The following is an 18,701-nucleotide window of genomic DNA, read 5'->3' as shown; positions in this document are numbered from 1 at the left end:
AGAGGAGATGCAATTACACAGATAAAATGATTACTTGTGTGTATGCATGTATGTATGTATATATATATACATACACACACACACACACACACACACACACACACACACACACACACACACACACACCAGTAGCTTTACTAGTAGCACTCCAGTTGGCACAATTGAATATATAATATAATGATGTGGATATGGGTTCTGATTTTGCATATCTAAGTATATCATTGTACAGTATGCATCATGTGTCCTGTTATTTCCTGGCACCTCCCCTCTCTAGCTATAGACCTCTCTTCCACTTTCAAGGAAACGAAACTGAGCTTTCATTAGCAGCAGGAGAACATCAGTACGCAGCATGGCCAGCTATACACCCATATACAACCCGGTGAGTCAGGGTTTAAGCCCCCTGCAGATCACTCTGTCTGGCATGGGAGGGGTTAAGCACCCTGCAGATCATTCTATCTGGCATCGGAGGGATTAAGTACTACTCTGCAGGTCTCTTTCTCTGGCATAAGAGGTGTAAAGCACTCTGCAAATCTCTTGCTGGCAGGATAGGGGTTAAGTGCTCTCCGAACTATTACTGGAAGGGGCAAGTTTAAGCACTCTGCAGGATTCTAGCAGGAGAGGGGTTAAGCACTCTGCCGGACTCTAGCAGGAGAAGGGTTAAGCACTCTGCAGGACTCTAGCAGGAGAGGGTTTAAGCACTCTGCAGGAATAGCAGGAGAGGGTTTAAGCACTCTGCAGGTCTCTAGCAGGAGAGGGTTTAAGCACTCTGCAGGAATAGCAGGAGAGGGTTTAAGCACTCTGCAGGTCTCTAGCAGGAAAGGGGTTAAACATTTTGCAGGTCTCTGGTAGGAGAGGGGTTAAGAACTCTGCAGGTCTCTCACTGGCAGGAGAGGGGTTAAGCGCTCTGCCTATCTCATTCTGCCAGGGAGCTGGTCATAAACAGAATATTCCATGGATATACACTAGGGGGGGTGGGGGGGTATGCGGGGTTGTAAAAAATGAATAAAATAATATATATATTCTGATATTGTGGCCATCCAGGTTCCCTCTGTTAACCAATAGCTCCGCAGGCTGTTAGTGACAGGCCCAATGAGATGAAGCAGTAATAGTCGGAGGCAGACAGGTATTTCTGCTGCAAATTTGCTCTGTATTTAATGCATGTCCTGAGCAGGTACAGTAACGTTTCGGGAACACAGCCCCTTCGTCAGACCTGCCCATCCATATGAGTCCCTGAAACGTTACAGTACCTGCTCAGGATATACATACTAGGGGAATGGGGATGGGATTATCCTCGCAACAGCTCAAAACCGAAATTTGCAGAGGTGGTGGTGGTGCTGCAATCAGGGGTATTGATTGGTAGACAAAGACGAGAGAAAAGGACCCCACAAGTGAGAGCACTCAAACCACAAATAAATGATATTGGGAGACGTACTCCAAATTAAAATAAAGGGTTAAGATTGTGTGAAGTGTAAATACAACCAAGTACCATAAATGTTGGGTGACTGTCAAAAGGTAATTATATATATATATATATATATATATATATATATATATATATATATATATATATATTCACTGCTGCTACTCTATGCTCCCTAAGAACAGAAAGAATAGATTTAAAAATATAGATTTAAAACTGATCTAGCGCTTGTAAGCGCATACTTTCGATTCGGAAGCTGAACATAATGTTTTTGTCCGTAGGTGCTTCTCTATGTGACGTCATAGGCAATAGACGTCGCAGATTGCCGACGTACGTTTCGCGAGTGCTTTCTCAAGTTAATAGGAGCTCGATATATTTACCTTCACACTTCATTTACTCATTGCTAACGCATTTAAGTAAAATTACCTATCAATCATGAATCCATGTTAACTATTACTAATCATTTTGTTATCCATTATTCCTGAATATTATCCCGTACTACACCTTCAAGTAGCTTCCCCACTATTGATGTCAAGCTTACAGGTCTGTAATTCCATGGTTGTGATCTAGCTCCTTAAATATAGGCACCACTACTTATTTATGCCAATCTTGTGGTACTGAGCCTGTGGAAATGGAGTACTTGCATATTACATGTAGTGGTTTGGCTATTACTGAACTTAGCTCCTTAAGAACTCTAGGATGTATGCCATCGGGCCAGGTGCTTTATTTACGTTAATTTTATGAAGCCACCTATGCACTTTTTCCTCTGTTAAACAATTGTTCGTTAATATAGAGGTTGTGGTTTCCTCCTGTAGCATTATTTTTGCATTTCATTTCTCCCTGGTAAATACATAGGCAAAGAGTTTGTTTAATACCTTTGCTTCTTCCTTATCTAAAAAAAATCTGCCTACCCATCTCACACTGAAAGGGTCCTATATTTTATTTTCTAATCTTTTTGTTATTAAGGTACTTAAAGAACTTTTTAGGGTTGATCTTACTTTCTATGCAATCCTTTTTTCATTTTACATTTTTGCTAATCTGATTGCCCTTTTGCAATTTTTGTTACATTCCTTATAATTCTGATAAGATGTCTCCGTCACTTCTGACGTAAAGAATCTAAACGCCTTCCTCTTCTTGTCCATTTCCTCCCCTACCGGTTTATTTAGCCACATTGGTTTAGACTTATTTCTTTATACTTATTACCCAAGGGTATACACTGATAAGTGTGCTTTTCTAACAATGTTTTAAAGACTGACCATTTATCTTCTACATTTCTCCCTGCAAAAGCATCATCCCAGTGTATTCCTTGTAGATTAGTACTCAGTTTACAGCACTTTATTCAAACAGACCATACTGTACACAACGAAAGTCTTTACATCCTGTAAAAGGTAAGTAGCCGTGTTGGTCGTTTCTTCCATGTGTTAAATAACAAAGGAGGGAGAAGTACAGTAGGTAGTAGTAGTATTATACCTTTTATTGGACCAATAAATAATTTATATTTTACAAGATGTCCTCTCAGGGTTCTTCATCAGATATGGCAGAAGTTCACAGAGTAATTTATTATATGTCACTTAGATAGCAGAAACAATACTCCTGCTCTGTGCTGCATGTGGCTGGGTTTAAACCCCTCCCATTAGCTGCAGGTGCTACTTAAAGATGCTGATATGATCAAAACAATGACGTGGATTTTTTTCCAGGAAATACAGCCCTTTCTCAGTGTGCAGCTTACATATGGCATATTCCCTGGGTAATTCAATAGGGAAAGGGAAGAGGGGAGACTGGTCCTGCTCAGCTAACAAGTTGAACTTTCTGGTGGGGTGCTATCTGGGATAAAGAATATGGGTATTAATGAGAGAAAAGAAAAACAAAGTTGTATGGTGCTCTGAAACAAAAAGCAGCTAGTATGAAAATGACAAGCTTAAAGTCTTAGATGGAGTACCCCTCCAAGAAGAATGAGTAAGGCTAGGATATAATACTCCCAAAAGCACTTTAGATGTATAGCTGGAAAGTTGTGTTTCCTTGAAAGTAGAAGGGAGGTCCAGGTCGGTTTCTATATTTCTGCGAGACCTGATGAAGAACCCTGAGAGGTTCGATAGCTTCTAATATACAGTATGTAAACTATTTGTTTATCCAATAAACAGATATCTAAACCAGCAAAAAGAATAGCAAGTCCTTCTAATGTGCAGCCACAGTAAACCTCCCATAAATAGTTAAAATATAACGTTTAATGTTGTATAATTAAAATGTCTTGTAAAACAGAATTAAAACCCCCTTGTGTAAAACTTAACAGTAATACATGAGACTGATCTCTCAGACGGTAATAGGCAACAATGTTATCATGTTGTAATCAATTCAAATCTTCCACCAGATTCTATCCCATACATCTATTGATAGTACAAAAAAAAGGTAAAATAATCCTTTTCCAGTGCTAAAAATCACTAGAGTGGTGTGCAGAAATAGGGCCTGCTAATACTCAATCATGTATTCAAAAGGTCAAAAAGGAAATCGCTGCAACAAAGTAAAGTTAATATAAACCATCATTATAAAGTCAGAGGATTCAGAAGCTGAAGATTGATGGGGATTTGTCACTTTATAATATTTCAGTCAGAAATGTCAGTTATGGACAGATCTTAGATAAGATGCTATCAGCTTTTAGTATATGCTGAATTAATAGATTGTTAGTTTATTTTATAATTTAAAGTTATTCACTTCGCAGATTAAAAATTTTACGTTTCGCGCTGGACCTTTGAGAAAGTGCGCTCCAGCGCGAAACGTACGTCAGGTAACTCGACGGGATGACGTCACTTTGCGGCACTGGTGGATACACCTACCACCCACGCTGCAGTCGGAGCTGCTCCTTACTATATGCAGGAAGTTCAGCTACAATATACCGACACGCAGTTGTTTGTTTCTCTGTATCTCCTCTCGAAACACAGTGTGCTATCACATTTATATGTGTATTAAGAGGGAGTGTGCTACTGATTTGAAACATTTGTTATTAGCAACAGTAACGATTACTGTTGCTTTTTTCCAATGCTGTCTTCATGATTATTAACAGTTCAGACCCAGGATACTACATAAGCTGTGGGCAATACTCAATCTTTGAACCGAATTAATATCAGCATTTGGATTAACAGTATACACATTTGACTATATGTTATCTAGTGTGTTTTTTACTGTCCTATAGATCATACCATGATATTGACTGTTTCCTGAGATATACATCTATGGCGATCTAAGTGTACGATTTATTATATGCTGCTTACTATACACACTATTATTAAGTACATACCGTTCACTTTATTTTAGGAGGCTATAACTGGATACGGTCCTTGAACCATGCCTCTGGGCTTTACTACTGCATATTTTATGCTAGCCCTTCTCAGGGTCCCTTTTTCTCAGGGCTGTCTATTTACTCAGTCGGGCTATGATCTTATTTGTAGGTGATTTCTTTTCACCGGTTTGTGCTTGTTTTGTGACCATACGTCGTAATACAATTCTACTATTATGTCACACTAGTCCTATATCATAGGTCTGCCATTTCGGTATATATTTTCTGTCTCTGATTAACTCCTTTTGGAATCAGCACTGATATTAGGTACTACGGTACCATATCAGTTTTTTAGATAATAGTATTGCTATATTTATTATCAATACTATTTCCTTAAGATTTACTCTTTTGTACAAGTTAGCCTTTATACTATTAGGCATACTATAGACTAGTGTTGTATCAGGTTCTTCTTCTTTATGGATTCCGGGTGGAAGTTTTAATTGGTGTGTCATTAGGGAGTGGTCTTAGATTATTTCACCACATCCCTCTGTAAAAATATTTTTATTTGATTATATTTAATAAACAGTTATTTTAATTTTTCAATCATCCTTACAATATCATTTTGAGTGCATTCATTGGGGAATCTTTGTGTTTGTTGTGTTAGCCAGACGTTTGTATACTAGGGACGCACGGCCGTGAGCGGTGGCGCAGCAGACCAGGGAAATTACAATAAAATTGTATTTTCGCGCTGCTGCCACGCCGCGAACCAATCACAGTGCAGCCTAACGCTATGACGTCAGAGTCACGCCCCCTAACCGCGCGCGTCACCGCTTGCATTAAAACAACTAAACGCGCACGCCACGTGCATGCGCAATGCCGGGCGCGCGCACCAGCGCCTACTATATAACAAGCCTTAACTGTTCACATGTTGTAAATGAGCAGGGCTTCTTGTTTTACAGCACAATAAAACGCATCACACCATCTTTGCTATTTTACTACATCCTCTTTAACCTCTAACCCAGTTTATATTATCATCTTTATCAAAATAAATCCTATTCTAAAATGATTACCAGATACCTTTGCCCAGCCTTTTAAATGAGCCGTTCAAGCAATATCCTGTGTTTTTTCTTCTTCTAATAAATCAGTTCTGTAGTATTGAGTAATTCATTTAACTAAAAAGGGTGTGCGCCGAGCATGCACATTTTAAGTGAAACTTCTTTGTTTTTTGTCACTGTTTTGTCACAGAATTTGTATTTGTGATGGTGCTGTTTTTAATAAAAAATCAAAACACAATTACAGTGACAACGCAAAGAAGTTTGATTTAGAACGTGCGTGCTCGACACCCCCCCACCCCCCGTTTTAAGTATTTGCACTTCTAGATTTATACTAACTGAATTCCTTGTGTGTGTGTCTCTCTGTGTGTCTGTGTGTCTGTGTGTGTGTGTGTGTGTGTGGCTCTGTGTGTGTGTGTGTCTGTGTCTCTGTGTGTGGTGTCAACATCTCCCAGGTGTGGCAGGGGTTGCTGCTGCTCCTGCGCATGTGCGCGTTTTTGTTTGTTTGCAGATAAATATCTCGCGTGTGCTGCCTGGCTTCGATGAGGAGGTACATAAAGCTTACAACTTTCTTGCAAACTCCCCCTTTACCTAAAAAGCCTGTATAAGTAATTTGATCTTGTATTAAGAGGTCACAGAACCAGTTCCGTGGCACATTATAAACGTTAAGACACTATAGATGAACTTTAACAATCACCCAAATCTACCATGCTTCCACTTGACTAATATGGGTGTTATTACTCTGAGGATAAACTGACTTTGGTTTGCCTGGTGAGTGCCAAGATTTAAATGCAAAGTTTCTTATTGTAAATGTACAGTGCAGGCCTGTTTGGGAGGGAGTTGTCGTTATGTCCCAAGTCCATCCTAAAATGAGGTGGATGCTGGCCCAAATCCCAGGAACGGGTATACTTTGCCTCTGCCCAGCAAGCATCCTGTACAATCCTCTTACTGGAACCTAGTGCTAATAGATAACACCAGGACTCTCCATCTGAACAAAGCACAAGCCAGGCAACTGGGTTATACAATGATAAGTGATCCATTGTACCTAATGATCCAGGCCTCCCTCAATGCATCTGGCATTAAAGAATGTACTGTGAGTTTCACTTGACAGTGTTTGGGTTTACTATTAATACTCAGAGTCAGACCACTTATGCGCACGGTGCTGGCCGCTGCTGCCCATGCACGTCGCGCCACCGGCTGCTGCATATGGACGCAGCGCTGGGCAGAGTGGAACAGGGCCTTGTGCGCATGTGTGGAGTACAATGGGAGCTTCTGCGCATGTGCGGAGTACGGCGGTTGCTTCTGCCCATGTGCGGAGGGCCGCAGATGCTTCTGCGCATGCGCGGAGTACTGCGGACACTTTTGCGCATGCGTGGAGTGCGGCGGACGATTCTGCGCATGTGCGGTGTACAGCGGACACTTCTGCGCATGCGCGGAGTACGATTCTGCACATGCGCAGTCACTTCCGTTACTATGTTCGGGACCATTCTAAGTATTTTTCCCTATCAGATGTTTGGTGATGCCAGTGCCAGCAAACAAGTTTCACTTCAAAAATATTATTCAACTCTTAATGCCATTTTAATTAGTTTTAATGTACTGAGCATGCTTTGATTTCTATAGCAGGTTTTAGCCCACCTCCAAAGCAGTGCAAGATCTTTGTAACACTTTCCTGTTTGTGACAATTTATTGCAAATGTTCCCAGCAGTTTGAGTTTCAAACAGTAACAATAGATAATGTTACCTTAGTAATATGAGGATACACTGTAGCTGTTGAGTTACACTGACTGAAGGATTGATTGAAACTGAAAGGCGGCCATTAAGTGAACCCTGAGAAGCAGGATCTTTGCTGATCGATCACGGGAGAACAAATTGATCAGCACCTTAGGTAATTAGTTTTCAATTAAGGTAATCAAAGGCTGCATACTGTATATACAAACAAAACATTTACTCTTCCTTTTTTTTTTTTTTTTAACAGTTTTTATTACATTTTTTCGGAAGAGGGGTAAATGGAGAAAATAAAAGATGGGGAGGGAAGGGTACAAAAAATAAATACGGGGGGAAAGAACACAAAAAAATTAATTTTAAGTGCTGCTTGAACTGCCTCTTTAAGCACTTTCACAGAGTAATTTATTATATGTCACTTAGATAGCAGAAACAATACTCCTGCTCTGTGCTGCATGTGGCTGGGTTTAAACCCCTCCCATTAGCTGCAGGTGCTACTTAAAGATGCTGATATGATCAAAACAATGACGTGGATTTTTTTCCAGGAAATACAGCCCTTTCTCAGTGTGCAGCTTACATATGGCATATTCCCTGGGTAATTCAATAGGGAAAGGGAAGAGGGGAGACTGGTCCTGCTCAGCTAACAAGTTGAACTTTCTGGTGGGGTGCTATCTGGGATAAAGAATATGGGTATTAATGAGAGAAAAGAAAAACAAAGTTGTATGGTGCTCTGAAACAAAAAGCAGCTCGTGTGAAAATGACAAGCTTAAAGTCTTAGATGGAGCACCCCTCCAAGAAGAATGAGTAAGGCTAGGATATAATACTCCCAAAAGCACTTTAGATGTATAGCTGGAACATATAATCCCACAAGCACTGAGGTAAGGATAATACACACCTGCCAGTGTCCAGCATCAGATCAACATCATAGCAATAGTATGGGGTATATGAACAATAATAATCCTTGCAGCCACTGATGGAAAGAAAAGTGGAATGAACTCACATACAGTACTGGAACTCACATACAGTACTGGAACTCACATACAGTACTGGAACTCACATACAGTACTGGAACTCATGAATTGAGTAGCCGCAGTGTCCACCTTGATAAAGGGCTACAAGCCTGAAACGCGTAGGTGCTCTGTTTGTTTGTTGTTTTTGATTCATTAAACTTTTTTATTATGGGAACGCACCTCTGTGTTTTTTTAAGCAAGCAGTGGAATTAGTGCTCTGTTTTTCTCCTTCCTTTTCTAGTAATGAGAGAGAAAGATCCCATATGATGCACTCACCTCCACTAGCGATAAAATAACACATTTTATTAATTATGTAGAATACAGAAAATTCCCTGGGTGACTGTACACTGGGTGTATGTAAGGCAGAACGCAAGTAACAATCAAGTAACTTGCCTGGATGCACTAATAGAGAATTGATCATCAAAATAAAGTTGAAAGAGGCACTCACGGGTACTTGGGATGAATAAAAGGGTTTAATAAATCAACGTTCCTGTCCTAGTCCAGAACCTTTCTCAAGATAAGTAATGGAGGGAATTAAATGAGGAGAGGCATTGATCTTAACTAACAGGTAATATATATCTATTATATATATATGTATATATATATACAGTGGTCGACAAATCACCCAAAAATCTACTCGCCACTTAGCCCCGCCCCCAGCCCACCATTAGCCCCGCCCCTAGCCCACCATTAGCTCCACCCCCAGTCCTGCTTTTTAAAAAAGACATTGAATAAATTCCTAGTAAGAACAACACAGTTTATTTATTGTATTACATTTATACTTTACTACAATTAGTCCTTGTTTCATAGTTACGTGTGTGTGTGTGTGTAAATGTCAGATCTAGAAAAAAAAGCCAGGTGTGAATGACTAGTTTCCTGAACCCCTTAACCAGTGTCTGGACGTCCCCGCTTCACAATATCTAAAGCAGCAATCCCACCTGGGATCTTACCTGATCCGCAGTTCCTCAATGTCCAGGTACCCACATTCCCGCAATGTTATACATTGGAGGGGAGGTGTTCCCTACCTGTCTTCTGGGTTAGGGGGGATTCCGATGTCTTCCGTGTGAAGCTCGAGAGTTAGATCTGGAAGAAAGCAGTATAGGTTATTTCGGTGTAGTATAGGACAGTTAAGATATACATGATAAATAAGATTTCCAAATCCAGAGTGTGAGAGAATGTGGTTGTGAGAGTGAGAGAGTGAGAGAGAGAGGGTGCGACAGAGAGAAAGAGAGAGAGAGAGAGAGCGACAGAGAGAGAGAGAGCGACAGACAGAGAGAGAGCGACAGACAGAGCGAGAGCGACAGACAGAGAGAGAGCGACAGACAGAGAGAGAGCGACACAGACAGAGAGAGAGCGACAGACAGACAGAGAGAGAGCGACAGACAGACAGAGAGAGAGCGACAGACAGACAGAGAGAGCGACAGACAGACAGAGAGAGCGACAGACAGACAGAGAGAGCGACAGACAGACAGAGAGAGAGCGACAGACAGACAGAGAGAGAGCGACAGACAGAGAGAGAGCGACAGACAGAGAGAGAGCGACAGACAGAGAGAGAGCGACAGACAGAGAGAGAGCGACAGACAGAGAGAGAGCGACAGACAGAGAGAGAGCGACAGACAGAGAGAGAGCGACAGAAAGAGAGAGAGCGACAGACAGAGAGAGAGCGACAGACAGAGAGAGAGCGACAGACAGAGAGAGAGCGACAGACAGAGAGAGAGCGACAGACCGAGAGAGCGACAGACCGAGAGAGAGCGACAGACAGAGAGAGAGCGACAGACAGAGAGAGAGCGACAGACAGAGAGAGAGCGACAGACAGAGAGAGAGCGACAGAGATCGCGACAGAGAGAGAGAGCGACAGACAGAGAGAGAGCGACAGACAGAGAGAGAGCGACAGACAGAGAGAGAGAGCGACAGACAGAGAGAGAGAGCGACAGACAGAGAGAGAGAGCGACAGAGAGAGAGAGAGCGACAGACTGAGAGAGAGAGAGCGACAGACTGAGAGAGAGAGAGCGACAGACTGAGAGAGAGAGAGCGACAGACAGAGAGAGAGCGACAGACAGAGAGAGAGCGACAGACCGAGAGAGAGAGCGACAGACCGAGAGAGAGAGCGACAGACCGAGAGAGAGAGCGACAGACCGAGAGAGAGAGCGACAGACCGAGAGAGAGAGAGCGACAGACCGAGAGAGAGAGAGCGACAGACCGAGAGAGGGCGACAGACAGAGAGAGAGGGCGACAGACCGATAGAGAGAGAGCGACAGACCGAGAGAGAGAGAGCGGCAGACCAAGAGAGAGAGAGCGACAGACCAAGAGAGAGAGCGACAGACCGAAAGAGCGACAGAGAGAGAGAGAGTGTGGGTGCGACAGAGGGTGACAGGGAGAAGGTGACACAGAGTGACAAGGAGGGTGACAGGGTGACTGTGACAGGGGTGGGTGACAGGGTGAGGGTGACAGTGTGACTGACAGGGAAGGGTGACAGGGTGACTGTGACAGGGGAGGGCGACAGGGTGACTGTGACAGGGGAGGGTGACAGGGTGACTGTGACAGGGAAGGGTGACTGTGACAGGGGAGGGTGACTGTGACAGGGTGACTGTGACAGGGGAGGGTGACTGTGACAGGGGAGGGTGAAAGGGGGACTGTGACAGGGGAGGGTGACTGTGACAGGGCAGGGAGGCAGGATGACTGTGACAGGGGAGGGTGACAGGGAAGGGTGACTGTGACAGGGGAGGGTGACAGGGTGACTGTGACAGGGGAGGGTGACAGGGTGACTGTGACAGGGCAGGGTGGCAGGGTGACTGTGACAGGGAAGGGTGACTGTGACAGGGGAGGGTGACTGTGACAGGGTGACTGTGACAGGGGAGGGTGACAGGGTGACTGTGACAGGGGAGGGTGACAGGGTGACTGTGACGGGAGGGTGACAGGGTGACTGTGACAGGGGAGGGTGACTGTGACGGGAGATTGACAGGGTGACTGTGACAGGGCAGGGTGGCAGGGTGACTGTGACAGGGTGACTGTGACAGGGAAGGGTGACTGTGACAGGGGAGGGTGACTGTGACAGGGTGACTGTGACTGTGACAGTGGAGGGTGACAGGGTGACTGTGACAGGGGAGGGTGACTGTGACAGGGCAGGGAGGCAGGGTGACTGTGACAGGGGAGGGTGACAGGGAAGGGTGACTGTGACAGGGGAGGGTGACTGTGACAGGGGAGGGTGACAGGGTGACTGTGACAGGGGAGGGTGACAGGGTGACTGTGACAGGGGAGGGTGACTGTGACAGGGGAGGTTGACAGGGTGACTGTGAAAGGGCAGGGTGGCAGGGTGACTGTGACAGGGTGACTGTGACAGGGAAGGGTGACTGTGACAGGGGAAGGTGACTGTGACAGGGTGACTGTGACAGGGGAGGGTGACAGGGTGACTGTGACTGGGGAGGGTGACTGTGACAGGGTGACTGTGACAGGGGAGGGTGACAGGGTGACTGTGACAGGGCAGGGTGACTGTGACAGGGGAGGGTGACAGGGTGACTGTGACAGGGTGACTGTGACAGGGTGACAGGGTGACTGTGACAGGGTGACTCTCTACACTGTTTTAGCCATTGATTACTTTGTATACCAGTATTGCTTGACCTGAAGAAGGGAGGAGAACTCTCGAAAGCTTGTCCTATGACATACTTTTTTATTGGACTAACAATTTATCACCTAATACTGAAGAACTCATTTATTCTGCACTATCGCAACTGGACAAACACGGATATTTTCTGAGATATATATATATATATATCAGTGCTTTAAATTACAGAACAGTTTCTTAAAATGAAAAGATAAAACAAAGATAAATCCCTGAGAAAAAAGAATAAAGTCCTGGTGCAAATATCATAAAGAATACCAGTCCTGCCAAAGAAGTGAGGACAGTTGAAGAATGGAGTGTAGGACAGTCCTGTTTTCCACCGTTCTCTTCTTTATATGGAGTATTCTTATGTTTCTATCCTTTTGTCAGAATATTCTGCGAGGAAAAAACACAACAACAAAAAAACATTGCGCAGGGCAACGAATGCACCTTTCCCCTGCCACTAGCTACTTACAGCAAGGCTGTAGGAGATAGACCTTGATTGGTATCTTTGGTGTTGATTCCAGGCACAGCATTCACTGGATCACTTCGCTCACCGTCTTGTCTTCGAAATATCTAGTTTACAAATGTAGCTGAAATAAACAGACATGTAAGCATAAAATCCTTTCTGTCAATGCAGCAGGGAGGCTGGTGATGTCAGGAACTCCTCTCAGGTTAAACGCTGTGTTCACAATCACTGAAGTTCCTTTGGTTGAAAGTGAACTACACAGTCCCAATAGCCTTGAATAAGTCTTTGCAGCACATGCAGGAGAGTAAAATGTCCTTACTTCAGACAGACAGGGAGATCTGTTCAGAGACCCTCACCCTACCGGTTTCGTCTGTGAAAGACTTCATCTGGGGCAGTTTAGGTTGAGTTCACGGTGTAATATTTTCTATAGTTAAAGATAAATCCCTATACAGTATTTTACCATATGTCATAGGTCTTTCCCAGAGAGGTCACTGGAGTAGAAGATGAAGATTCACGTCTGATCCCAAAACACACATCTTGTTGAATTCTAACTGATAATTAAAAAGTAGGGCTTTTTATTCTAACTTCCCTTCATTGAGAACACCACAAGCCCACCTGTGTTGTAAATCAGCTACTGGGTTGACATTTATGACTTAAGGAAATTTTTAAATTTTCTTCTGACATTTAAAAGTCTGACTGATTATAGAAACACTCATAACTTAATTTCCAGAATACTTAGACAAGCGCCATCTTCAAGGTTGCGTCCATGCTCTCCACATGCACAGTAAAAAACAGAAAATACTGTGCGCTACTATCTAACCCAGAATTTAGAATATAAATATAGTGCAGTGACTAAACCACATAAATAAGTGACCAAGAAATAAATCACAATAACCACAGTGAGGGTGTATATATGAAGCGTGGTTGCTGTAAAGGGAAATCCCCTTGGGAGCGATGTACTGCTGGATGAAGGGTTTTGGACATTAATCCTGCTCCTGAACCAACGTAGCGCCCCCGCTGAGAGAAGCAAGCTGCAGACTCTTCTGACAACAGTTGCTGAGTGGTAACTTGTGTGAAACACACTAAATGCACCTGTTCCACTGTTTTGATGTAAGCAGATTTATTACCCTGTAATTACTAATACATAGCATTACTTGCTTCACTATTTGGCGTTGTGCGCGGTTTCTTTTGTTTCCATCTCCACATGCACGCCTGCCCCATAAATTTGACAACCTAACGTCTATTTTCGCAGGAAAAACAGTTATCTGTCTTAGGCACCTCTTAGACCATGCTGTGTGTGGTATGATTTGATTTGTCTAATTGCCATGATGCCAAATATGTACCTGTAAGTATTCCGAATAGATGTTGTCACACGATAGCCTCATTTTTAATAAAGTCCTCCAACTAGGTGGTGACCTGTTTGTCACCTCTCTCTGGGATGCACAAGGGGTATCTCAGGAATGTTACAGCGTCCTTTGAGGCTGACATCCCAGGATCTGGCGATCATCCACTGTCTTCTAGCCTTTATATATCTCACTTTTAGTGGGCCATCAGTGATAGCCCCCAATTAAGCTCTTTTTTAGATCAGTACAGACCCAGGAAGGGTCTTGACCAGTCATAAATACAATTGTATTTTTAAGACAAACGGTAACCACATTAACCCCTGAAGCACCAGATTGATTAAAATTCTTAATATCTCATGATATTATCATGACACATATGTTGTCTGTAAATCACTTCTGTATAATAAAACAAGAGAAAATGTCCAGGAAACGTCACTAGTTGCTATACGGAGAGCAACAGACTATCCTCTATTGTCTATAAACAGGTATGAAATAGGAATCTCATATATTCTGTTAGTAGGGCAGGTGAGCAAAAGAGGTGATAGCCTCAGGCGTAATTTTCTGTGCCCCTTTTAGTTCCTGGTATAATACCAGAATTAAAGTTGGCCCAGAAAATGCCGCCCTATGGTCGACTTTATGGCGGTGCCATCGGTGCCTCTATAAGCTCTTTCATCTCCTCCTGCTGTCGCATGGCATCTCAATGCCATGGCAACACAGCACCATGTGACGTCACATGACCGTGTTTTCACGACAGCATGACACCACATGACTCCGCTTCACCACATGACGTCACATTGCCATGATAACACGACGTCATGCGAATCCTCTATGTCACATGATGCAACGTAACAGGAGGAGGGTGGATGAACAATGTAAGATGCTCCACTCTCTCTTGGGGGCGGCAGCTCTCTGCACTTGCCTCAGGCACTGAATTTCGGCTCCGGCCCTGTGTTAGCATCGGCAACAGGACGACATTACCAGAAAGAGAACCGCGATCTTCACGTTTGTATTATATGTACACACAGACATGTATATATATATATATATATATATATATATATATATATATATATATATATATATATATATATATATATATATATATATATATATATATATATATATATATATATATATATATATATATATATATATATATATATATATATATATATATATATATATATATATATATATATATATATATATATATACACACACACACACACAAACACACTTAGAGTCCTGTTAAGGGATCTGTCAGCTCATTTAGGGCTGACTCTATAACAAGATGCTAACAAATGCAGGCCATGTTATAATTCCCACTTTATCTTCTCTGTGTCTGTTCGTAGTTAGGTTGTAAGGCCTGGGCAAAGTTGTCATTAGATATGCGGAAGGGTGTTCAATGTCCGAGTGCTCCCAGTGACTCTCTTGATGTCTTTTTGCAGAGCGTCCCCTTCCAGTCTGCCATTGTTGGGGGCATTAGTGATGGCAAGAGGGTGATTATCCAGGGGCAAGTGCACAGCCATGCCAAGAGGTGAGTGACACAGTGACAAACAGGGGACCTAGGAGTCTGTCCTTCCCATCTGCAGGATAGCACAGTGACACAGACAGAGGGGGGCGGTTAGTCTGTCCCTGCAAAGTGACACAGACACAGAGTGACTTTTCAGCCTGTCCCTGCAAAATGAGACAATGGTGTTTATAGAGGAGACCGACCTGTGAGTCTTTCCCTGAAAACTGACAGTAATACAGACACCTGGAACCTATGAGAATGTCCCCTTCCCCTCATAGGTTTTCAGTGAACTTCGTCTGCTTCAACAATGACATTGCATTCCACTTTAACCCACGGTTCAATGAAGGATCCGTCCTGATATGCAACACAATGCAGAATGGCATCTGGGGTTCAGAAGAGAGGAAGAAGCACATGCCATTCCAGCTGAACACCTTCTTCGAGATAACCTTGAATGTGCTGGGACACTGCATCCAGGTAGGACTTCTGTCTGTTTCTCTCTACGACTGATCCACTGACGCAGAACGTCAAGATTCTGGTAGGACAACCATCAATGTATCTCTAGATCCATTCCATGGAAGCAAATAAAGTTCCAATTATCCTACTCATCTGGTCACATTTAAAACATCCAGGATGCTCTCCAGATTTTAAAACTAGATCTCCAGATCTTAAAAATAGAACCTCTGTCAACCATCAAGATCTGGCTATAGATAAGCCCGATGGGTCACAACCCCAATACTCTATTTATCTTCTTATCCATCTAGACATCATTAGTGAGAGAACCCATTGTGTCACAAATCCAATACCTTATTAATCTATGACCTGGTAGAACATCCACCCATATGTCTTTACATTTGACCGTGGGAGCGGTGAAAGTCCTAACGACCCTGCTAATCTGGTTCCATTTAGGTCCTTTTAGGACATATAGGTGGATCTGCAGGTCTCAAAATGGGAGCTGAAAGGGAACCCAATGTTTTAGCTCTTCAAAACCTTATACCGCTACGTGTTGGTAGGACTTCTGTCCAACATCAAGGTCTGGAAATAGATTTTCTGTGGGTCACAACCCCAATACCTTACACATCCTCTCATTCATCCTTGAGTGTAGACGTCAACTATGGAACCTATTTTGTCACAATCTCAATAACCTATAATCTTTGAGGTAGTAGAACATCTACCCATATGTCCCTAGATCAGACTATGGAAGCAGAGATTGTCTGGTCCCATTTATGGCATCCAGGTGGATCTGCAGGCATGACCATGGGAGCAGAGATTGTCCAGGAAGTAAAAACTATGATACCCTACTAACTAGAGATGGGCAAACCTACCAACATATCTCAAATATTATCCAATTTGGCGAGAAAATCTATTTAAAAAAATCATTAGGCCTTTTTCTAACGTGGTACATAAGTGTTCCTATTGGGAAATTGTTTTGTTTTTTACCCTCAATTTTAGATATTTGGCCAGTTTTGAAGCCGTTCCAAACTTTTGTTGATAAACATGGATGTTTTTAAAAAAGGTTAAAAAATGTGCAAAACTCAATTTTTGCATCAAATGAAAACTTAGATTGGTAGATAGGCACATTTTTTTATCTACATCTTGGTAAACTATCCATCTACATATGTCTCCCCTATCTCTCCCTGTCTCTATCCCTCTATCACTCCTCAAATCCAACCTTCAATATTTCTGTATCTTTTGTTCCTACTCTTACACTTTCCCTCAATATTATTCTCTCCCTCTATTTACCTCTCCATTCCCCTTCACTTCTGTCTCTTTTACACTCTCCTCCTTCAACATTTATCTCTCCTCTTGCGCTAACTCTTCCACTCTCCCCTCTCTCTTTCCAATATATTTTTCATACCATCTCTCTCTCACCTAATATTAATCTGGATTCTCTCCTACCTTTCCCTCTATTTTCCCCTCTTACCAACGCTCTGTCTTCTCACCTTCTCTCCTCTCTCCCCCCCACCCCCCACCCCTCCAGGTCTCTGTGAATGGACAGCACATTTTGGAATATTGTCACCGTGTGTCCCTCCACACCATTCAGTCCCTCAAAGTCGATGGGGATGTCAACCTCAGCTGTGTCACCTTCTCGGGGCAATCGGTGAGCCGTCAATGACATTAGAACACCAGTGTCCATTCCTAGAGGTCAGATCTCTAGACACAGTGATACCACTTTATAGAGCCATGTGGTCTGACCTCCAGTCCTAGAGGGATCATCTGCCGAAGGATATAGGGAGGCTGATACTATATGACAGTGATTTTCAAGCATTCTGTGGAACTCAGGGGTTCCGCGGCTGCCAGGGGGGGAGAGCTGGGACAACTCTCCCAGCTGTCCTAGGCCCGGCAGTGTGAGGCACCCCACGAAGTAGTTACCCGGTGGCTCCCGAGCTCAGCAACAGCAGCCACCTGGTCAATGCTATCCTTTCTCTCCCTGTCTGTTCCTGTTGGTGCCGGAAGTCGTGTCAACTTCCGGCTGACAGGGGGAGTGTAAGTGTGTGTGTGTGTGTGTGTAAGTGGGGGACACTGTGTGTGTGTGTGTGTGTGTGTGTGTGTGTAAGTGGGGGAGAGAAAGTGTGTGTGTGTGTCAGTGAGAGGGGGAGAGTGTATGTATAGAAGAGAGAGTGGGGAAGTAAGTGTGTATAGAAGAGAGAGGGGTAGAGGGAGCGTAAGGGAGAGAGTGTGAGGGGGAGAGGGAGCATAAGGGAGAGAGTGAGGGGGAGAAGAGGGAGTGTAAGGGAGAGAGTGTGAAGGGGAGTGGGAGCGCAAGGGAGAGTGAGGGGGAGAGTGTGACGGGGTGAGACACGAGAGACGGGGGCGAGAGATATGGGGGGAGTGGGGGAGAGCGAGAGACGGAGGGGTGAGGGGGGAGGGTAAGAGACGGGGAGAAGTTTGGGGTTCCCCATAATTTCATAATCTAATTCTGGGGTTCCTTAACCAAAAAAAGGTTGAAAACCACTGCCACGTGATATGGTCCCAAATGATAGGACATTATGAGACACCAGTGTCCAGTCCTAGAGGTCTCATTCCAAGACACTCATCTCCAGACCTCTTATAAACTCTCTAAAGTTAGATATTAAATATGATCCTAATTCTAGCTATCCTAATACTAACCCTGATTTTAACCATAATCTTAAAACTAACCCGACGCCAGTCTTCAAGGACCCCCAACAGGTCAGGTTTCCAAAATATCCCTGCTTCAGCACTGGTGGCTCAATCAGGGGCTCAGTCATTGACTGAGCCACCTGTGCGGTAGCAAGGATATTCTGAAAACCTGACCTGTTGGTGGCCCTTGAGGACTGGCGTTGGC

At 43.5% G+C, this 18,701-nt stretch overlaps 1 protein-coding gene across 2 annotated transcripts in view; it reads left to right on the top strand.

Moving 5' to 3' along the window:
• The first annotated feature begins 272 nt into the window (after positions 1-272).
• Positions 273-18,701, top strand: part of LOC142499416 (galectin-4-like) — a 31,089-nt gene continuing 12,660 nt past the window's right edge. For both annotated transcript variants that reach the window (XM_075608751.1, XM_075608750.1), the window contains exons 1-4: positions 273-379; positions 15,333-15,421; positions 15,676-15,871; positions 17,376-17,495. In XM_075608751.1, coding sequence (XP_075464866.1) covers positions 350-379; positions 15,333-15,421; positions 15,676-15,871; positions 17,376-17,495 — 435 coding nt within the window. In that variant the 5' untranslated portion in view covers positions 273-349. The remainder of the gene's footprint in view (positions 380-15,332; positions 15,422-15,675; positions 15,872-17,375; positions 17,496-18,701) is intronic.

The sequence above is a fragment of the Ascaphus truei genome, chromosome 7, assembly GCF_040206685.1.
Source record: "Ascaphus truei isolate aAscTru1 chromosome 7, aAscTru1.hap1, whole genome shotgun sequence".
In the NCBI taxonomy this organism is placed as follows: Eukaryota; Metazoa; Chordata; class Amphibia; order Anura; family Ascaphidae; genus Ascaphus; species Ascaphus truei.
Note: the sequence above shows the minus strand (reverse complement) of the source record. Positions and strands in the feature narration are given on the sequence as shown.